This window comes from Ictalurus furcatus, chromosome 7 (genome assembly GCF_023375685.1).
Source record: "Ictalurus furcatus strain D&B chromosome 7, Billie_1.0, whole genome shotgun sequence".
NCBI classification, from domain to species: Eukaryota; Metazoa; Chordata; class Actinopteri; order Siluriformes; family Ictaluridae; genus Ictalurus; species Ictalurus furcatus.
This window is the reverse complement of record NC_071261.1, coordinates 21,528,833-21,552,159: the sequence shown is the minus strand read 5'-3', so window position 1 is coordinate 21,552,159 and position 23,327 is coordinate 21,528,833. Positions and strand designations below refer to the sequence as shown.

The 23,327-nt window shown below is 39.0% G+C and overlaps 2 protein-coding genes across 2 annotated transcripts; one reads left to right on the top strand and one right to left on the bottom strand.

Moving 5' to 3' along the window:
• Positions 1-6,544: 6,544 nt before the first annotated feature.
• paqr9 (progestin and adipoQ receptor family member 9) lies at positions 6,545-10,883 on the top strand. Its single transcript, XM_053629239.1, has one exon. It carries the CDS (start codon positions 6,865-6,867, stop codon positions 8,005-8,007), a length of 1,143 nt encoding a protein of 380 aa, XP_053485214.1. The 5' UTR covers positions 6,545-6,864; the 3' UTR covers positions 8,008-10,883.
• Positions 10,884-12,861: 1,978 nt separating this feature from the next.
• pcolceb (procollagen C-endopeptidase enhancer b) lies at positions 12,862-22,929 on the bottom strand. The gene is made up of 9 exons (XM_053629238.1): positions 22,770-22,929; positions 20,111-20,219; positions 18,611-18,869; positions 17,032-17,156; positions 16,474-16,610; positions 14,719-15,371; positions 14,089-14,166; positions 13,522-13,692; positions 12,862-13,379 (listed from the first exon to the last, which is right to left on the bottom strand). Exons 1-9 carry the CDS (start codon positions 22,856-22,858, stop codon positions 13,249-13,251), a joined length of 1,752 nt encoding a protein of 583 aa, XP_053485213.1. The 5' UTR covers positions 22,859-22,929; the 3' UTR covers positions 12,862-13,248.
• Positions 22,930-23,327: the final 398 nt, after the last annotated feature.

The following is a 23,327-nucleotide window of genomic DNA, read 5'->3' as shown; positions in this document are numbered from 1 at the left end:
GACTAGAATCAGGTCAAGACATAAACAGAGAATACCATGCATTAAAGCCTTGAGCCAGAGGCAATATACCAGACATTATAAAGATAGGGGTAAGTGGCTTATGGCTTATGTAACAATTAAAACTGAGTCACAGAAAGTGGCACAGAAGTGCAGCTCCAAGGTCTCTGGTTTGATCCTGAGCTTTGGTTACTGTCTTGTGTGGAGATTTTGCATGTTCTTCCTGTGTTCCTCTGGGTTCCATTTGGGTTCTCCAGTTTCATTTCCAAAAACATGCAGGCAGGTGGATTGGCTACTCTAAATTGGGCCTAGGTGTGAATGAGTATGTGAATGTGTGTGTGCATGATGCCTTGTGATGGACTGGTGTCCTGTCTGGTGTGTATTCTCTTGACTTGTGGTTTCAGAATAGGCTCCAGATCCATCACAACTGAGTCAGACATAAAAACAGATCCAGAGAATCGTCCAGAACAAACATCACAATATGACCATCTGGAAATGTCTTTTAATTCCTATTAGCTTAAGTCATGTGTTGCCAATTTGTTTTTGATTTATTTTTGGCTCTTTTGGTTTTATTCATTCTGTATATTAATTCCTTCCAGCATTCTCCTAACAAAAATTCCATGTCAATGGCTGTGCTATTCTGTTCAAATGAATGCTCTCCATCAGCTTGCCGTCTGTCTCCACACGGCTTTAGTTGCCATCACTGCTGTGAAGAACTTGCCCTTTGCATGGACCACCACCCTCAGCTAGCAGACCTGCCCTTTACTTATGTCTACACAGACACACACACACACACACACACACACACGACACACAAACACAGTATGACTTTAAATGTCACATGCATAAACCTGTAATAGGCTATATGTAGGTTTAGAATCCTTATCTAATTATATCAATTCATAATTCCTACTTTATACAATATATGGCTATGCATACAGTATGTCTGGTATAATTTCTTATATTTTTCCTTCTACTATTTTTAGTTCTTTAATTTGGAGTATTTCTTGGTTAAGAACAAGTGGGACCGTGGTTACCGGCAGCATTGGAGCCTACTTGTGTTGTCCCTTCGTTTGGTGCTCCAGTTAGAAATGACATCAGTGGATGTCACGTTTGTATAAAAGTGAAAACCTGAACTATAGTCTGATTGACAAATAGTGATATAAGTTATGGTACTTGTATATGATTGTGTTTGTGTTTTTTATTCAGATTTTTCCCTGGAAGAAGAGGGAAAAATCTTGCTCAGTAATGCATCCCCAGGTCTCCAGTTCTCAGTTCCCCTTCAGGGAACAGAACTCAAGAGTAACGTATAGACAACATTTGGATTCCTGTATATTGTGTACATAAACAACTTAGTATACAGTCCCCTCCATAAGTATTAGAAAGGCAAGGCCAATTCTTTTGTTTTTGCTGTACCCTGAATACATTTGGGTTTGAGATCAAAAGATGAATATGAGACAACAGACCAGAATTTCAGCTTTCATTTCCTCATATATACTTAAATAAATAAAAGGTGCCATGTTCTAAGTTGTTTAACACATCTAGATGTAAATATCAGGAAACTTAAGCTGAAGTTCTGATCTATTATCTCATATTTATCTTTTGATCTAAAACCAAAATGTTGTTTTGTTTTTTTTTAAAGAAGAACTGGCCTTGTTGTTCCAATACTTTTGGTTGGGACTGTATTTATAATTAAACATGAGAAGACTTTTAATAGTCCTTTCCCTTTCTTAGTGTTCTGGAGTCAGTATTTCATTTGGAGGGGACTGTATATCCTCTCCTCAGATTAACTTTATTTGAATACTACACCATTACCTCTTTGGTTCCACAGCATTATGTGTGTGTGTGTGTGTGTGTGTGTGTGTGTGTGTGTGTGTGTGTGTGTGTGTGTGTGTGTGTATGCGTGTGTGTGTGTGTGTGTGTGTGTGTGTGTGTGTGTGTGTGTGAAACTGTTTGCAGATTCCTGGCAAGCGGCTGGAGCCCTGTTAGAACCAGAACATTTGTGAAAACAACTATGAGGTTAGAGGACCAGTAGAAAATTAACATGAGTAGTAATTAAGCCTTTTTCTCAATTTGCTCACTAAAGAGCAAGCAGCCTCCTTCTCGCCATAGATAGGCTAAATGGTCAGAAATAAATCCAATCTTTATTGTCAAAGATAATCATTCTAAACCAGTACAACTGGATAGAAAACAGAATGCAGTCATAACAGCATTGTTATGGCTACAGTATGAGCAATGAGTTAGCTTTTTTATTTATTGGTATGTTTTTGTACTCCAGGTTATGAATAATAGTTCATAATGAACATTCTGAAGACACAATCATTGAAGAACCACAACGTTGAGTCCCACGGCAAACTTCACACTCTCATAAGCCTCTGAGTGAAGCAAAGATCTTCCTCTTTCTCTCTAAAGAGAACCCAGTTGGTTTTTATTTTTGCCACTCTCAGCTGCCAATCTCTTGGTGGAGGAGAAGTGAGATTGTCTGAAGTAGAAGATTAGAAAGGCTGATTCAGTTTATTTTATCTGCTGTGACAGGAGCTATCTGTACTTCTTCCTCTCAAGCCTTTTGAACTTTCGTTCAGTGGACTAGGCCTTCCACAGGAGTGTAATAAAAAGCAATACCTTTTACAGGCAAAGGTTAGCACAGCCACAAAATACAGCCTCTCACACACTTACATTTACTTGCACGCTAATATACGCTCCAACACACAGCCCTCAAGTTCTAACATGCTTACAGTTGCTAATATTTATCATTACTAAACATATATAATGTGTGTGTGTGTGTGTGTGTGTGTGTGTGTGTGTGTGTGTGTGCGTGTGTCCGTCCAAAATGGAAGTGTGTCTCTGGTGAATCCTGCTGTAGGTTTTAAAGAGAAAGACAACAAGAGGAGTATTTGAATCAAAGCATACAAGAGTCTTCTACATCCTCCAGGGCCTCAAACTAAACTAGGGGAATTGGTGTGTGAAAAGAATGTGTTTGTGTTTGTGTGTGAGAAAGACGCCTCGACAGAATATTTGAATAGAGGGAAGGAAGCAGTCGAACCCCACCAACAATATGAATTGTTCATTAATGAATCATTTCGCTGTGATCTTTTTGAATGTGGGAATGAAATTCTCAATACAGCACTAGACAATACAATACAGCAAACTGCCCAGCACTGAGACCATTCACAGCATGATTGTCTCTGTGTGGTGTGTGTGTGTGTGTGTGTGTGTGTGTGTGTGTGTGTTTGCATAACAGTATTCGGACTAGTGAACTGTCCGCATGACTCATGGCTCTGCACTCTACTCCAGCTTTATGTAGCACACTCTCCAGCATTTGCTGAGTGTTATGTTACCTATTGATTATTTACTAAGGCCTGTGTCTGTCAAAGCACTGTCATCTATCCCCTGATCATTAGTCTCTCAGAGATCCAGCCAATTTCTGTGAGCTCAGCCAACTGAGCTGCAAATCCAGCAAGCAGGTGATGAGTTCGGCCACAGGTGGCGCTCTCTCAGAACCTATTATTAACCCTTTCCACTGTCATCTGAGGAGGTGTGTAGGAGACAATGTGAAACAGTGGTAAGAGGAACTTGTTGTTCATGTTTTCTGCCTTTAAAATGTTCTTCTTCCTCAGAATGCTTAAACCTAGAATATAGATTAAACTGAGTTTGTTCAGTTTGGCTGAAGAGAGCATGAACTGGATTGGTGATATACTGTAGCACATTTGTACTCCACTGATGTATTTTATCCCAGGAACACAGAGTTTGCATTTGAACACACAATACACATTGTGTGGAACTGGATCTGTATCAGGTGTGAGTATCAGATATACAGAGCTCTGATGAGTAGATACCTTCCACAGTTGGTTTATATATATATATATATATATATATATATATATATATATATATATATATATATATATATATCAAAGTCAGCTACCAATTTTTCTTTGATGAAGAGAAGAGAGACTGTCTGGAGTCAACCTTTTTTTTATGCATTATCTTTTGTACTAAATCACATTTTGAGTGAATATTTGTGTGTGTGTGTGTGTGTGTGTGTGTGTGTGTGTGCAATTTTGAAAACCCCTTGACACATACAGTAAACTGTACATATATCTTAGTGGTGAACTATAAATTAGAAATTATTCTGTTAAAATAATGCTTGTATAAATACTAGCGTTGTGTGAACTTACCCACAGGCAGATAAACTACTCCCTCCAGACTAGTATAAGCACTTCAGAAGCACATTTAGGTCTTATGACATCCCCAAGAACTATGCTATATGTACTGTATAGAAAACACACATAATCCAGAAGCTCAGCGTTGATCAGCTGGGTCTGTACTAAGTCTTAAAAAGAAAGAAAGAAAGAAAGAAAGAAAGAAAGAAAGAAAATGAGACAATTATATTGACCATGATCACCTCATAGTGGCAGATGAACTAAACAACCATAGCCTGGAAGTATTATAATGAAAGAGAATGCACAGTAATTAATATTATTTCAGTTTTGGGTTGTAGTAGTAAGGATAGCTGTGTCAGTTGAAGTACAATATAGAACAAAAGAAAAAAAGAAAAACATGCATGAGTACACTGGCCAGTTAATGATCCAGAATTCTGCAGTGTGACACTGTAATGCTCAGAGCAGCTGGCGAATAGAGCAGCAGGAGCAGCCCTGGGATTTGCTAATGGCAGGGTGGTTTGACAACCAACCCAACGGCCAAAGCTCCAGAACACTCCTAGGGGCTTTAGAGTAAGACCCGCCCTCAGTGCATTTAGCGCAGCTTCTTATTGGCGCTACTGTGCGTGGGGCACGATTAGTTCGTGTTGTGCGCAAATCAGAGGAAACGCATGCCACAGCATATTGTTAACACTCTGAATGAGAAACAAGAGCATTTCAGATGAATGAAAACATGGGAAAAAGTAATTTTTAAAATGCATTAAAAAACGCATTAAAAAAAACGTGTTATCTAACTTTAAGGAATGTCTGGCATGATGTGAATGAGTACAGGCTTCAACATGACTTGGACGTTTTCAGAGTAGGACGCAAGATATTCACTGGAGAAGTGCGTGTGTGTGTGTGTGTGTGTGTGTGTGAGAGAGAGAGAGAGAGAGAGAGAGAGAGAGAGAGGGTGAGAGAGAGAGAGTGTGTGAGAGAGTGAGACACAGAGTGAGAGAGTGTGTGAGAGAGTGAGAGACAGAGTGAGAGAGACAGACAGCGAGAGAAAGAGAGAGAGAGAGACAGACAGACAGAGAGTGTGTGTGAGAGAGAGACAGACAGAGAGAGGGTGAGAGAGTGAGAGACAGAGTGAGAGAGACAGAGAGAGAGAGAGAGAGAGTGAGAGAGACAGACAGCGAGAGTAAGAGAGAGAGAGAGAGAGACAGAGAGAGAGAGATGTGTAGATGATGAGCTCTGTCCAGCAGTAAAGGTGTCGGTGAGAGAAAGGTCTGAGACTCGAGTGTGAGTAGCGGTGTGGGGGAGGAAGAGGAAGAGGAAGAGGACCAGTGCTACACTGCGCATGGCTCACAGCAGCCAACCGGCATTCTGCTCACGCTCGGGGCGACCCGGCTTCATTCCGCCCTCAATGCTGGGGTTTTTCCGTTCTCCGTGCGCGTATTCAGTCAAGGGCAGTGTATGAATGCGAACTTCTAATCCCCGAGAGGGCTTTTCGGTTTCTTTGAATGTAGGCTGGATTTCCTACATGGAGAACAGATTGTCGGGGATTAAGCGGCGCTGCGTGAAGTACATACACCAAGGACACAGGTCCGGTAGCGCCGTAAAGCAGAACTGATGCTGGATGAAGAGAGAGAGAGACAGAGAGAGAGAGAGAGACAGAGAGAGAGAGAGAGACAGAGATAGAGAGATCATCATCTGCCTTCTGATGGATGCGTACGAGGTATCCGAGCGAGCTGCGATTGGATATTTGATATAATAAAGCAGCACTTAACGTGCCATCGGATCCGCTCGACTGACCTCCTTTTCTTTTAAAGCCACTAACCTGACAGTGCAAAAAAAGAATAAATAAATGATGAATTCTGCACAACGGACCATGAATAAAAGGCGGCCTGGTTGTGCATCCCTGGATTGTTGGATTTCAGACTGAGCTTCAGGAGGACACATGCAGCGAGTTCCTGGTGAGTGCATGAGGAGCTTCAGTACATAAACAGGATACCCGGGGCACCGGCTTCCAGCTGCTCGTTTTCATACACTGACATGTGACTGAAAACCTCCAGACCAGAGCAGAGTCAGTTTAACACTGATAAGGACCCGGCTGCTCTGAAGAGATAAAACATTAACCTTTTTATTTATTTATTTATTTTTTTTTGTATGACCTGCTGCTATAGTCAGTCCTGAAACATATTAAGGCACTTGAGGCAACCTTGAGGATTTCAGTCCAAGACCAAGTTTCTTTGTATGCAGTGAAGATTATTAACACTCAGGAATTTCTGCCAGGAGTATATGTATATATATATATATATATATATATATATATATATATATATATATATATATATATATCCTAATCTGCACATATACAGTCTGCTTTCAGTGGATTTGTGCTGCATGTTTGAGTGGCATTTTAATGAATTATTTACCTGGCACCCTGTTTCAGTTGAGTAGGATGGTGAAGTAAAGCTCTGGACTTTTGATTGTTGGATATCTGTTTTTTTTTTTTTTTTTTAGTTTTAAATCTGACTGAATCAGTGCTTATCCTGCTGAGTTTGAATTGTCTTACTGCTGAACAGTTTGATAATTTTTTTTAAATCAGATTTACAAAACCTGCACATGATGCACAAGATGTCGGACGACAAGAGCAAGAAACAAACTGCTATGAATTGCTGTACTGAGCCAGTCAATTAGTTAGTCCTAAGTACGACTTTCAGCCATGTGGTCACTACCTCTCCTTCGTTACACCGATGTTCCACCACGAGTGACGGAGAGCTTCATTTTGTCAGGTTACCGCTTCCCTGACTACAGCCTCCTACAGTGCCTGGTCTCGGCATTCCGTCCTACCAATGAGACCGGAAACTTCTGGACTCACTTCCTCCCAATATTTATCTTCGGTTTTCAGTTTATAGAGATATTTGAGTGGGAAGGAGCCCCAGCCCCTGGGGAGCCCTTCTTTTACCCAGCCTGGAACTATTTCTTTGGGGTTCTCTATCTGCTGCTGGCCAGCAGTATGGCTCATCTCCTCAACTCCATGTCACTGATCATCAGAGAGATCTGCTTCTTTGTGGATTATGGAACCATCAGTGCTTATACTGTTGGCTCTTCTTTGGCTTACTATTACTACATTTACCCACAGGCAGGGATACCAATGACTGGGCTTGGGACACCGAATGTATCAGAGACACAGTCAAAGAAGGAAGAGGAGCCTCCCTTGGCTCCATCTTCGAACTCTTTTTTCTCTCTCCTGCATTTCCACCCATTTTTTGATAGCTTGTACATCCCCTGCTCCTGCCTGGTGGCCATCGTCTGTGTGTTAACCTGTTGCAACACCAGACAGCAGTGGAGGAAGTACCGCTATGCTGTGCGCACCTTCGTTTTCCTTCTGCCCTTCTTCATTTCATCCACACCAATTTTCTACCGGCTCCTCAGCCCGTCACCGTATCCTCCTTCCTGTCAGATGCCTTCTTCTTACCCATCACCTACAATGGCCACCTTCTTCTATCGCCACTGCTTCTGGCTGGTGGTGTCTGCAGCCTTTAACATTAGCAAGATCCCAGAACGTTTTTATCCAGGAAAGTTTGACATCTGGGGGCACAGTCATCAGTGGTTCCACTGCTGCACCTTCCTCTCCATCCTTGATGAACTCCATATGATCAAGGTAGAGATCCGAGCCCTGCTGCTTCACCCTTCCTTGGTTATAGCACCCACCACAATTCCCCACCTTCCTGGCCCGACTATCTTCTCCACCTTTGGGCTGATGCTGCTGCTACAGGGGTGTATAGCTTCTATTATTGTATGGTTTGGGTGGTGTGCACACCAGATTTATGGTCCTGTGCAGAAAGGCCTAAAGGCACACTGAGTGGAGCCAAGCCAGAAACTCCGACGTATTTGGTCTGACAGAATTATTGGTGACATTGTTGCTGACAGTACCCATTATTTAATCACACAGGACAAGATTAATTATTTCATTTACCATTTATTACCCTGGGATGCTACAGTTGTGGCCACTACGCACAATTCAATATTGATATGGGGATGGCGTGGCTGTTTTTCTTACCACGTTAGCACTTACAGAGCGTTCAAGAATCAGCAGATAATTCAATCCTAAGGGGATTCACCAAACAAACAAGCATGTAAGGCTTTCCGAGTCTCCTAGGGGGACTTGCTGATTCTCTTTGCTGGTATCTCTTACATACACACGCACACATACGCACTTCCTCCCCTTTTTAAACAGGAAGTAAAGGAGACGAAAAACTTCAACCATAGTCTTTTAGCACAGAGGAAATGAGAGCGCCGCGGCTTTAGTGTTGATGAAAATGTACTCGAACAGTGCACAATTTTAAACCCATGGTTTAATGCAGCTATACTTCAACCTGCTCTCTCTGCACTGAAACTGAAAGCTGAATAATGCTAAAAAGTAATGTTAAAAAATGCTACTGTTAATATAAAAAAATCATATACTACTGAATAAGGATCAAGATAAAAATCTCTGCTTATTTAATATTGTAACCTATGCATGGCTCTTGATTGTACTTTTAGGTGCATTGTTTAAATTAGGAGAAGAAGGGATGTGGTGAGCATGGAGATTTATAAGTTCAGATGAAGAAAAAGAAGCCATAACATAGTTTCGTAGACATATCAACATGATTTTTAGTAGGGTTTCCCATTGGTGAGCTGAATTTGCACATAATCAACCAGTTGCTTTCGGAAATAGTGCACTAAAGGGCATTTCAGTGATTACGAGTGCTTTGCCTGTTGTTTACTTAATTACAAATCCATTATTAATGTTACATTACTCCTTTGTAGACAACAATCTCCCTAGTTCTACCAGTGCCCTTCTTTCCATCACTTACCTCTTGCAGCTGGTTCTGAATATTACTTGAACCCAAAAGAAAGCGTAAAATATACCACTGTGACAAACAAGTGCTTAGATGTCAGTGCTAGACTTGTTTCGGCCTGTGTACAGTAATAATTCCTTGGCAAGAGTGCACATCTAAGATTAGATTCCCTTCTTACATGCTTCTCATTGTCAGTACATGTATGTAGGGAAAAAAGACTCGAACTGAAATGCTTCCTGAATGCAGGCCTTGGTGCATATAATCTCTCCCCACTCGGTACACAGTTACTGCATGCTACTCAGCATTCTGTCATAAATCTGTCATTACAAAATCTAATGCTGTGTTATGTCTGGATAAAACGTCAGTGATACCTTTATGATAGACTGTAGAGAGAAGCCTTGCCAGTAACGGTTACTATGAGTACATTTTCACAGTTTAAAAGACTAATGTTTATAAAATAGAATATAAGTTAACAATGTGTGTAAATCTCAATTCTGAATGTGCCTGCTATATTTGCTTCATTCATTTATGACTCGATAATGAGTCAGTGGTGAGTGAGGCGTTTCTGTTGTGCACTGGAATATTTTGCCTCTATTGGCTTGCACTTATTGGGATTTTCTATGTATATGGTGCATGGAATAAATCATGACGGGGTGTGCTGTTATAGGAAAATAATCAATGCCGTGGTGGTATGAAGTGGAGCGCTGTTACCACCCCAAAGCTGAATATTTTCCAATAAAGCATGTTCTGAAGTGTTTTATACCTCTTATACCACAGCGGTTGTCCAATGATTAATGGCACCTTATGTTATAGTATGTTACAGTGTTCAACCATACAAGTCCCTGTTACTATAGAAATGATAACAAATTAGAACAAGTTCATTAAAATAAACCCATCATTTGAATTACAGCAGGTACTATTGTCATAGCTCTGCTGTTATAGAAAATTGATCAACACTTTCCGACCAATCAGATTCAAGAATTCAAGAAAGCGCTGTGGTATACGTGTCATTATATAATGGTCTGTCCTATTTCAGTAGACATTTCATATCCTCCTAGTTCAGGTTATACTATACTTCATGAATCCAATGTTATTTATAGTACATTTATGATTAAAGTATGTCTTTACTGTGTATGTCTATGCCATGATAAACACAAATTTCTTATGTATCACAAAATGTGTGGTAGCACCAGCTTTGTGTATAGACTTCATTATGCTAACTCTTCAAGAATATACTTTTGCTTAGAAAGCCTACTGTCCTTTCCCACAATAATATTGCTAGTTAATATAGGTAATATATTGTGAAGAATATCATTTAGCATCTGGTGCGAGTGTGTGCATCCAACTTCAATGTTATCCCTCGTTCTGCAATCTATTTAACATGACAGAAAGACCTCATTCTTAAAACATGTGAAAATAATGCAGCTGAAACAGAATAGAATTAGTGTTAATATGTTTGTATCAATTCCATCCTAATGTTATCACTACAGACATATATAATACTCTGTAGGGAAATCTAGATAGTGCGTACATTACATTAGATGATTATAGATGTGTAATAGTCATTTATAAAGGTGTCTGATGTAAAGTGATTCGACCTGACAGATGCAGTTACAGAACCACTAGACTCAACCAGTCCTAGTTCTCAGGGTTAAACAAAAAGGCAGGATTGTGATCTGACGTTCCCGGACACGCTATGCTTCATGACTGATTTTGATTCAGTCTTATTTATGATTTACATATGTAGATCATTCTACTTCTATCTTAATGACTGAGATATAGTTATTCAACTATAGATTAAGAGTTAATATAATTGTATGAGTAGATTGTTATTCCTTTTCACTGTAATCAAAGACTATTATTAGAAATGAATAAATTTAACTTCCTGGATCAACAAGGTCTGTTTGCTGTTTAATGAGTGTCTGTGTCAGATGCTGTGCGAAAAACCTTTTTTGGTTTGTGAACGGAGATTCCACGAAGCTGAAGCGTATTTTGAATAATTCAAATTTCAGTGTACTTCACTGAGCAGGTGCACATTTGCAAATATTTGCCTTAGCTTGTGTAAGCTTGTACGTGTATATATGATCTCCTATATATCTCCTAAAACATGTCAATGGGTAGAATGTCTATGGTTAAATTGCCTCGAATGTGAATGTGTGTCTGTGTGTGTGGGTGCGCATGGGGCCCTGGCATCTCATACAGGGATCCCAGTGCTCCCGGGATAAGCTCCAGCTCCTCCATGACGCTGACCAGAATAAAGTGGCTACCCATAATGAATATATATATATATATATATATATATATATATATATATATATATATATATATATATATATATATATACTATGTGTGTGTGTGTGTGTGTGTGTGTGTGTGTGTGTGTGTGTGAGAGAGAGAGAGAGTGTAGGCAGTTCAGCTTGGCTGAGTTACAGAAACAACTGGGAGGGTAAGCATTATGTCCTAGCAACCTCCCACAAACCGTCTCTCTCTCTCTCTCTCTCTCTCTCTCTCTCTCTCTCTCTCACTGTAATATGAGATTGCTGGATGTTACGGAAGCGTAAAATGATTCTGGAATGGCAAAAATAGACAGGGGAGTGGGAAAGCAGAGTGAATGAACGAGGGCACATGATGAGGAGGCATTATTAATTTTTCCGTTACGTCTTTTTGACCTGATTTCAACAGCGAACATGGTAGCGTGGTGCTCCCATTGCCGCTAGAGGGAGACATTTAGCTACTATTAATGACCCTAACATTCTGAAGGTCAAATGTAGAAGTAATGTAGATTCAAATATTGTTGATGAGTTAAAGAAAATGATATATGTTAGAAATTAAGCCTTAAATGTTGATTTTCAGGCGTGAAAATTAATTAATTGTACTCCATTACTATGTGTAAGTATTATTTTGACTTATTTATACTTAAGTACTATTGAGATTGAATACTTGTACCCATGCTTTATGTTTCCAAGAAGAAGAAACAACATACTATTTACTCTTTAGATTATGAACCTACTAAATACTTGTTAGAAGGTCATTTCAATGTTGTCTTCACTCATCTAGCCAGTGACTGTATGCTATAGTATATATCAATATCACTGGCTTACATTTCAGTTTAAAGCATCCAATCAAGTTCATCACTGTAGAAAAAAACTATCAAGAATCATACCAATATGCTACAAAAAGCACTTAATGCCATAGATACCTGTGTGCATCTGAATATGGATAAACCACCACACTGTAGTGTGGAACTTGAGGATGAGTACCCTGGCCATACCTCAGTAAAATGTTTCACTATGCTGGAGTAATCAAATATACATACAAAATGAAGTGTCTTCTTTGTCTCCCTAGAAGGAATGAACAATCTAATTTGAACAAGCATGTGGAGGTAAGTTTTGCTAATTTGCTAAATTAGACTATTTTTGATTTGCTATGCCAGGTTAGGCTTGCATGCATTCCAGTAGCTAACATAATTAGCTAGGCAGCAAGTCAAATTTTAACTAGTGATATTATAATATTGGTTATTTACAGGATATTTAACTTCTGATTAATTCATTAGCAAATTGCATAGCATTAGCAGAGAAAACGACAGAGTTCTAGATAAGTAACAAAACTAGACAAGCTTTCACATGAAAACATGACATTGCTTCATTTTCTTGGTTAAAAACATTTACATTTTCCCTTTTAATACTTAAGTGCATTTAAAAGTATCAACTTTTTTTTTTTTTTTACTTTCACTTGATACTTTAAATTTTAATTAGGTAAGATTTTGACACATTATCTATACTTTCACTTAAGTATAATTTCTCAATGAGTTTTCCCACCCCTGGTGATTTTCAATCCTGAACAACTGATGTGATGTGAAAGAATACACTCTGAAATGTAGTTAAAATCCTTTAATCACAGAACTTTATATAATTTAAAAATAAAAAATACAATGTGATCTGTCTAGCACAATTTATACTAGACCATGTTTTGCATGATGACAAATCTGCTCCACATGTTTGTGTCATGTGCAGAGATCTTAGTGAAAGTTTAAAAAGCTTCTAGTTTCTGTATTTCATGTTGAGGTGAATAATATTTTATAGGTAAATACACACTTCATTTGTAGTAGTGGCAACAGGATGCATTTGTTAAAAACTAGTAAATCAGAAGTGAGGTTTGTTTTTTGTGTGTGGCTCATTATTAAGCTTAATGACTTTCATCATTTCCTGTCTCAGAGATTAACACTGGTTTCCAAAACTGTGATTGGTGGAGCCGAGGTAAGGTTAGCATGCTTTCTTAGCTAACATGGCCAGCGCTTTATCATGCACCTGTTTATGGAGTAGGACAAAGCTGGAAGGGTTCAGAATGCCACGTCCCTCTTCATTTACCTGGCCCATCAGCACGTAGTTTACTCCTGAGACAGCGAAGAATTACAGAATTAAAACCTTTATATTGCGACTGGAGTTATATCTGAACAAATAAAATTAGTTCTTTGTTCTGCCAACAGAATAGATAAAACAGTTAAATGATAGCTGTGAACCATGAACATACTGTACCTTTACGCAGCGCAGGGCATTTCAAGCAGGGAACAGTAAGAGTGATGGACATAATTGGGCCTCGCTTGGTGATGTTTAATTTGCCTGTCTTATAGGTCTTCATGATGTACACATCCACCTCAACACTACCATGGGAGCTTGGTTTCACTGATGTCACCTTCCCTGTCAGCACTGAGAGAAGAGGAAAAGAAGTGAGACAGACAGGGACATGAGAATATTATCTTATTGTTTTATTAGTGGTCTTACATGGTTCTAGAAATTCTGGGAGTGTATAGAATTGAAATGTACATATTATCACACCTTTAGACATTCATTAGGATGCTGCTGCCTGACTAATTTCACGTTAATGACTTGAAAACTAGCAAGAAAACTGAAGATAGAAATTCTGAAAAGAGCTGGGAAAAGACCAGAAATGGTTTGAAAGTGAGGAAAAGGCAAATACCATCTCACAATTTAGTTTCCTTTTTGGTCGAATACATAGACTGTAGTAAATTTCTGATGGGCATCAGGTTATGCAGACCACTAATAATAACTGAAAGTGACAGGGGTCAAAGAAAAGAAGTTTACCAAAGTGGCTGGGACAGAAGCTGGTCAGAAGAGTTCCTGTCCTCTTACATGGCTGTGCACACTGTGGATTCTGTATCGCTGTACGGAGAACAAAGATCGATAAGATTGTCTCACACAAATACAGAATGAAGTACAACCCCAATTCCTAAAAAGTTGGGACGCTTGCACGTCTGGAAATGCACCATCAATGCTGAAAGGTATATACAGGTTTTAGAGCAACATATGCTTCCAACCAGATTCCATCCCATTTTTACTTCTGAGAGACTCTGCCTCTCTAAGATACTTTTTTTTATACCCAATCATGTTACTGACCTGTTGTCAATTTACCTAATTAGTTGCAAAATGTTCCTCCAGTTGTTTCTTTTTAGTAACACTTACTTTTCCAGCCTTTTGATGCCCCGTCCCAACTTTTTGAGACGTGTTGCAGCCATCAAATTCATAATTACCTTATTTTTTGCTTTAAATGGGAAATTTACTCAGTTTAAATATTTGATATGTTTTCTATGTTCTACTGTGAATAACATATGGGTTTATGAGATTTGCAAATCATTGCATTGTTTTTATTTATATTTTAAACAGCGTCCCAACTTTTTTGGAATTGGGGCTGTACTAATCGTCAGATCTACTCACGTTTCTTGTTTCCGGTAGGGGTGATCTTGGTGCTCGTGTTGGTGGCAGGTTTGGTCTTTGGTTTCGGGGTAGTTTTCACACCGGGCTTAGGTTTGGGCTTGGCTTTAGATGGAGGTGTAGGCTTTGCTGGCTTAGTGCCTGGTTTGGCTGTGGCCTTAACACCAGGCTTAATATTTGGTTTAACTTTAGGCTTTGGAGTTGGTTTAGCTTTAGGTATCACTGTTGGTTTTGTTGCAGGTTTTGTTGCAGGTTTTGGTGTAACCCTATTGGCAGGTTTTTGTGGAGGCTTAGGCTTGGGCTTAGGTGTAGGTCTTGCTGGTTTAGGCCTGACTGGTTTGAGAGTTGGTCTGGGAGGCTTAGGCTTCTGTGGCCCAGATGAAGGTTTCAGTGTTGCTTTAGGTTTAACAGTTGCTTTAGGTTTAGGTGTAGGCTTAGGTATAGGTCTAGCCATGGGTTTAGATGTTGTTCTAGGTTTAGGAATTGAGTTAACAAGGTCAGAGTCAATTCTAGGTCCAGGCACAGTGTCCAGGGTCGGTGTTGCAGTTCGAGAGCCACGTGGGATGCTCTTATAGTGTGCCATGAAACCTGCCCCTGTCAAACTGAGGTCAGACACAAACTGCACCAACAGCTCATTTCTTCTGCTCACGATTGGCCTGTGGTAGAAAGAAATTATTATATGATGTATGTTTTTCAACTTCATCTCTCTCTACCATATCTGTAGCATATGAGCCGTTACCACAACCATTTATTTTGACAGATTTCCCTCTACTTTGAAAACTTGGAACTGACTTATTGTGGAAGTCTAAGGCAAATTGTTGAATTCTCTCAGTAAACATTCATGCCATTTACACAAGGTGTGTAAATGTCTATATGAGCTCCAGTTTACATGAACATGATATGAGCAGAGCATAAGGAAGATCATGTAAATTGCATGGCACTGTACCAGCTAAACCCAGACAATGATAGCTGAGTTGTGCCTCCCCTTCACTAGCGACACCAAACTAGATTATCGGTATTTAGAAAAGTTTTATATTTTATCGGTCTGGTATTCCTACCAACAGTGGTAACATCCGACGTAGGTTTTATGATAAATCCAATTTTTTCTGACCATGTCATACCTCAGTTTCCATAAAACAAATCTTAGGCTACTAGCTGAGCTGGAAAAACTACATGGAGAAGAATCTGGGTTCAGCCCCAGATGACTAACAGTCCAGTTAACGCCCCTATTATTGACTGTTCCAACAGCTTCTTTATTTCTAGAAATATCAATTTAGAAATTTCTAGAAATGTGTTGAACTTCTTGTCACTGGTAAAATGGTATAGAAGTGGTGGGCAGAAATTAGGTTGGAAAATGCTGGAATATCAATTTATATATCTATATTTTATATTTATATACGTTTATTTCTATATAGAATGTATATTATTTGTTTATAGACTTCCATGCTTATGTATGTGAATCATTAATGTGAATCATCTCAGATCTCAGCATGTACAGTGCATCTATCCTTTAACAACCCCATTCAGTGAACTTACACATTTATACTTTTGTACAATTTCATTTTAAAGTTCTTGTTTGACAGTTTGGGGAAAAAATCTGGAAAAGATTTCCTGCGATACATTCTACAGAAATCCTTTACCGCACTATTGACCCAGAGCAAACAAAAACCTCCTCCCTTTCCTGTTATGTGGCATCAGTGGACATCCTAGAAAAACAGGAGTGTGAAGGGGACTTTAAAATATGTTAATGTGACTCACTCTGGTGCTACCTCGCCGCAGAATTTGCCTATACGTCGTGAATTGTCTGATTCTCCACCGTTAAATAGTGCCACGTAGTCAAAGCGACAGTATTTATCGGTCTCCAGGTCCAGCTTCTCAAACTTTACCTCAATCACCTAGGGAATCATATACACACACATATGCTGATTAGATGTTTGATACTTCTGTTTGCATTGTAGCTTTATGTAAAGCCTTTAGCAGTTTTTATTTTTTTAAAAAGTGAAGCTAAATCATAATGACTCTTTTATGCAGCTTCTTATGCTTCTCTCTCTCTCTCTCTCTCTCTCTCTCTCTCTCTCTCCATAAACACATCCATTCAATGGAGTCTTAGTCTCTGGCATCACACGTACACATACATGCCTGCATACAAACTCACACATATCCACATCCACCCAAATGCACACACATACTCACAAACCAGCACGCTAATTACAGTTTCCCCATGCCAAATATAATAATTTCACACTGTCAGATTGAAGAACGGTGGCAAGAGAACAGACTGAGAAAGAGGTGTGAAGTGAGTCTCGACATGCTCACCATGTTGGTCGCTACAGAGATGTGCCAGGAGCAGCTGATGCCTGCTGGGTAATTAGAATCTGGCCAATTTGGAGTCTTCACTGATCCATGAGGCTTTGTCAACCTGCCACCACAAAACTGATTCTCTGTGTGGAGCGAGAGAGAATTATTTTTCTTCCTGAATTCATGTTTCTGTTTTTATTTATTATAATATCTCTTCATTTTATTGGGATTTTTATTGGGATTCTATTATGAAATAGATTGACATATACACTGATCAGCCATAACTTAAAAGCCACTGACAGGAGAAGTGAATAACATTAATTATCTCATGACAGTGGCATCTGTTCAAGGGGTAGGATATATTTGGCAGCAAGTGTACAGTCAGTTTTTGGAGTTGATGTCTTGGAAGCAGGAAAAAAGGGCAAGCGTAAGGATCTGAGCGACTTTAACCAGGGTCAAATTGTGATGGGTGGAAGACTGGGTCTGAGTGATAGGCCTTGTGGGGTGTTCCCAGTATGTAGTGGTTAGTACCTACTAAAAGTGGTCCAAGGAAGGACAACCAGTGAACCAGCGACAGGATCATGATTGCCCAAGGCTCATTAATGCATAACTCATCTAGTTTCATCCCACGAAAGTGCTACTGTAGCACAAATTGATTCAAAAGTTAATGAAGGCTATGATAGAAAGGAGTCAGAACACAGTGCATCACAGTTTGCTGCATATGGAGCTGCATAGCTGCACACCGGTGGGAGTGCCCATGCTGATCCCTGTCCACCATGGAAAGTGCCTACAATGGGCACGTGAGCAGCAGAACTGAACCATGGTGTAATGGAAGAAGGTGGCCTGGTCTGATGAAGCACGTTTTCTTTTACATTATGTGGCCAGCTGGGTGTGTGTGCGTCACTTACCTGAGGAAAAGATGGCACCAGGATGCAGTGTGTTGCTCTGGACAATGTTCTGCTTGGGTCCTAGCATTCATGTGGATGTTACTGACACGTACCACCTACCTAAACATTGTTGCAGACCACGTAAACCCCTTCATGGCACCCCTTCCATTATTCCCTAATGGCAGTGGCCACTTTCGACAGAATAATGCACCCAGCCACACTACAAATTCCCCAGATCTCAGTCTGATCGTGCATCTCTAGGATGTCCTGGATAAACAAGATCGATCCATAGAGGCCCCACCTCACAACTTACAGAACTTTAAGGATCTGCTGCTAATGACTTAGTGTCAGATGCCACAGCACACCTTCACAAGAGGGACCTATACAATATTAAGCAGGTGGTTTTAATGTTATGGCTGATCAGTGTACATATCGTTAATCAAACATTTCATTGTCATTTTTGCATATGACTGGATTAAATTAATCATAGGAATATAATTTAAGGTTAAGGTTATATATATATATATATATATATATATATATATATATATATATATATATGTGTATATATATATATATATATATATATATATATATATATATATATAAATATAATTTAAGGTAAATAAGGATTTAAGCTTAAAAAATGTTTTAAGAGCCCAAATGATATCATTGTTGACATTGTTGAGCAGCAAGCAAAAGCTTCCAACCCTCCACATGTGGCTTTCCACCGCTGAAGAAAGCCAGAAAGCCACGCCCTCCCCTGCCCGAGTCAGACACCATCTCCAGCATCATGAGGTTGGAGGTGGAGATAAGAGCCCCAGGCCGGAAAGTTCCACAGAAGCGGCCCAGCTTCTGCACAGTGTAAGAGTGACCATTGTACACATCCACATAATCGTAGCGACAGGTAGGGTCAGCCTCCAGGTCAAAGATACGGAACTGGAGCATGACCACCTGACCATCTGGAACCTGTAGATACGACTCAGTGTTAACATTGTTCTGTACTTCAGCTTTAATGGCATTACAAAATTGCATTTTATACAGAATTCATTTCTCAAGAACTTCTCCTGCATGTTTCAGGGCCCACATTTTACTCAAAGAAATCTAAATGTGTCAATAAATCAAAGATGAGTCAAAGATGAGATGTGGCTTTTTGCATCTGAAGGCTGTTCTGTTTATTACATATAAAATTATTAATATATACTCAATTATTCATATATACTTAACTGGTGATATAAAGGTGTTTAAAGAATAAAACATGCTGGGGGTCTTTTTGAGCTCTCATGAAGTTAAGAATACAGAAAATAAGTGTTTTATTCCTCTTATGCCACAGCAATTTGCCAATCATTACACATTTTAATTTATTAATAAACATTACTGTTTACCTGTTTATAGTTACATTTACTGTAAAACAAGATAATTCTTATCACTTAAGTTATTGTCAACAGAAAGCAACGTCCTCTGTCCTGAAAATGTTCCCATGGCATTACAGATCACTGACACTCGAGACTCCTTACATAAACGTTAAATAAACATCTACTTATAAAAGGCTTTACCAAAACCCATGTATTGTTAGTCAGTGACGTGGAACATCCATCATGCAGGTAATTGCATGAAAAATGTATCCAATCAGATTAGAGAATTCAACATATTAACTGAGACATGCATTCCAAAGCACAAAACAGTCACTCAGAATAAGTCTTTAAAAAGAACGATAAATCTGGAGTTCTAATTGTTCTTTGGTTGAACTTCTGGGAAACGTTTAAATGTTCCAAGTGGAACTCAGTTACATTTATGATATTTGGCAGATGCCTTTATCCAGAACAACTGACATTTATCTCATTTATACAAACAAGCAGTTGAGGGTTAAGCGCCTTGCTCAGGGGCTCAGCAGTGGCAACTTGGCAATGCTGGGATTTGAACTCAGCACCTTCTGATCAGCAGCCCAGCATCTTAAACACTGAGACCACTGCCCCACTGCCCCATGGGATGCCAAGAACCCGCCCCTGTAGAACTGACCCATGAAGAACTCTTTTCAAGAACAAACGATTTGCATTACAATTCCAATGAAAACTTTTACAAATCATAAATGGTAAAGTAGAAATGAATCTCTGAGAAATATTTTTGAGAATATTATGTTCTCTTTTTTTTTTTTAATCTATAATGTCTGTGATTCAGTTTTTACAATTGTGATGTGGACAGTTACTCACGCTGATGTACCAGGTGCATTTGGAGTTAGGTTTGTAGTGAGTGGGGAAGTCTTCACTAGCCACAAAGCCTGAATCTGTTGTTAAATGACCACCACATCGGAAAATTGGCCTACAGAGAGAGAGAGAGAGAGAGAGAGAGAGAGAGAGAGAAATAGAGAGAGAGAAATAGAGTTAGAGAGAGAGAAATAGAGAGAGAGAGAAATAGAGTTAGAGAGAGAGAAATAGAGTTAGAGAGAGAAAAATAGGGAGAGAGAAAGAGAAATAGAGAGAGAGAGAGAGAAATAGAGTTAGAGAGAGAGAGAGAGAGAGAGAGAGAGAGAGATTTTTTTTATTATTTTCGCATTTTGTAGGAAAATATATCTTTCGTGTGGCCATATTGTTGGCACCAGCAATAGCAATCTAGGAAGGCGGGTTTGCCCACACAAACACACTTAAATGCATGCACACACACACACACACACACACACACACACACACAGGGCAAACCTCCCAGAGCCAAACAGCCGCACACTGTTCCAGAACTTTAGGAAGGGAGGCTGAAAACAAACACACACACACACACACACACACACCCTTAACACTTTAAAAGATTGGTGTTATATGGAGTCAGTCACTACACTGACAGAATGATTCCTCTCACACACTTTTCTCTCTCTCTCTTTCTCTCTCTCTCTCTCTCTCTCTCTCACACACACACACACTAAATAATTCAACATGAAACACATTAATTTCAAGATGTAATGTGCTGGTTTGAATGCAAATGTATTTGAAAGCATTTTTATTCCTCTCTCTCATCTCTCATATAGACACAAACACACATAAACTCATTAAAAGCTATAAAGCAGCCTCCGTTTCAGACGCACATCAAACATGATGCCATTCAGTGTTAATCAAAGGCAGTCGTGTCATAAAACAGTTTCTGGCTTTGATACGCTTTCATCTCTCAGAATGAGAATTTAACAATTATTAACAGAGATCAATCAACTTAAACGTTGTTGTTTTGTCTGGCACAAACCCTGATTTACTCAAAACCATGCTTGGGGTCATTCTGTGGATCGTGAAACAGCCTTCTGAAAACTTCAGCTACTCCTTTAGTGAATGTGGTGCTGGAGCAGACTTTCAGAGTTTCAAACAGACTTCACTTATTTCTTGATTTAAGATTTAGACAAAACAAACATTTGTAAATACACTAAAAAAAGACTGTGGTTGGTTTATGAATTTGCCTTTGTAAACAGCAGTCGAGATAGAACACATTCCCTCATAGGATTATTCATTTCTGTACGTGATACAGTTTTGAGAGATATTCAGAGTGTTGAAGGTTGTTTAGGAAAAGCAGCTTTTTATTTTGAAGACCAAAAGAGCAGCAGAAAGAATTTGAATGCCATTAATCAACACACTGACTAATATACTGCCAGACATCAGTAACACCCCACAGCATGAACCAAAAAATGTCCTAAATCAGTAATAGCTGCATAAAGAGTGGTTTTACTCAGATTATATTAAATTCATTAAACTAAATGAAAGGGAACAAACAAACTTTTTAAAAAAAGCAAAAACAAAAAAACTGGCAGATGCTTTGTATATACACGACCGGTCAAAAGTTTGGAGACACTTGACTGAAATGTTTCTCATGATCTTAAAAGTCTTTTTATCTGAAGGTGGATGATTAAATGTTTGAAATCGGTGTTGTAGACAAAAATATAACCGTGCCAACGTATTCATTTATTTCATTAGAAAAGTAACATTTTATTTACAAATAAATATATTTTCAAAAAATGGATGACTTGGAGCGAAATATTCTGAAAAGCAGCCAATAAGTGTCCAGCATAGGTGGGAACTCCTTTAATACTGTTTAAAAAGCATCTCAGGGGGATTCCTCAAGAAATAGGTTGAGAAAATGCCAAGAATATATTTCTGGAAATTCTAGGCAAAAAGGGTGTCTACTTTGAAGATACTATACTACTATACTAAATACTAAATTATTTTGATTTATTTGGGATTTTTTTTTATCACAACATAATTCCCATAGTTCCATTTGTGTTACTCCAGAGATTTGATGACTTTATTATTATAATAAAATGTAGAAGAAAAAAAAAAAGTATGAGTGTGTCTAAACTTTTGAACGGTAGTGTGTGTATATATATATATATATATATATATATATATATATATATATATATATATATATATATATATATATATATATACACACACTACCGTTCAAAAGTGTGTGTGTGTGTGTGTGTGTATATATATATATATACATATATATATATATATAATATATATACATATATATATATATATATATATATATATATATATATATATATATATATATATATATATATATATATATTCTACTCAGACTACGGCATATGCAACATATGATAACATATGATGGTTTGATTAAAACTGACTCTCTCTTTCACATACACACCTCCCACTACAATAATAATCTCAAATTAACCTCAACAATAACCATGCTTTCTGATAGACAAAACAACAGCACAACTATTCATTCTCTTCAGACATGCGAAAATGAAACAGCTCAGTTCTGCAGTAACATGCCAACCCTACACTCACTAATTACAGCACAGTGAGTGCATGCATTCACACACACACACACACACACACACACACACACACACACACTCACCTTGTGAAGTTAGTTTGACTTTGTCCTTGCGTCCATCGCAACCCCAAAACCAGGAGGCCCACACACCACACACACACACCATCCCTCATCCTGCCTTTCAGAGAAGAGAGGACAAGGACCGAGCGAGAGGACGCAGGACAGGAGGAGACTGTATGGGCGTGGATAAGGAGCAGGGTGGCTATGAACGGGGGATTGAGAAGAGGACAAGGGGGAAGGGGGGAGGAGAGAGAGAGAGAGAGAGAGAGAGAGAGAGAGAGAGAGAGATTGGGAATAACTACCAGATGCTGTTGGTTTTGGAATGATGGAAAGATAAATGCCCTCACACCCAAACACACACCTAAGGGCTGGTGTCTCTCTCTCTCTCTCTCTCTCTGTGTGAGAGAGAGAGAGCGAGAGAGAGAGAGAGAGAGAGAGAGAGAGAGAGATTCTGATATGTTTGGATTTTAGCTGTAATGTTTATTAAATGGTCAAGGATTCAATATTTAAACAGTGATACTGATGTTTGTATGCGGGAGCGAAGGTCCACAGGCTGAAGGACCAAATGCTTAACTGCCTTCC

Coding starts and splice junctions, on each gene's coding strand:
- paqr9 (XM_053629239.1), top strand. CDS start 6,865: ATGTGGTCACTACCTCTCCTTCGTTACACCGATGTTCCACCACGAGTG.
- pcolceb (XM_053629238.1), bottom strand. CDS start 22,858: ATGAGGGATGGTGTGTGTGTGTGGTGTGTGGGCCTCCTGGTTTTGGGG. Junction 20,220..22,769: donor AGTCAAACTAACTTCACAAG/GTGAGTGTGTGT, acceptor CTCTCTCTGTAG/GCCAATTTTCCGATGTGGTG. Junction 17,157..18,610: donor TGGAAAGCCACATGTGGAGG/GTTGGAAGCTTT, acceptor CGCTCCACACAG/AGAATCAGTTTTGTGGTGGC.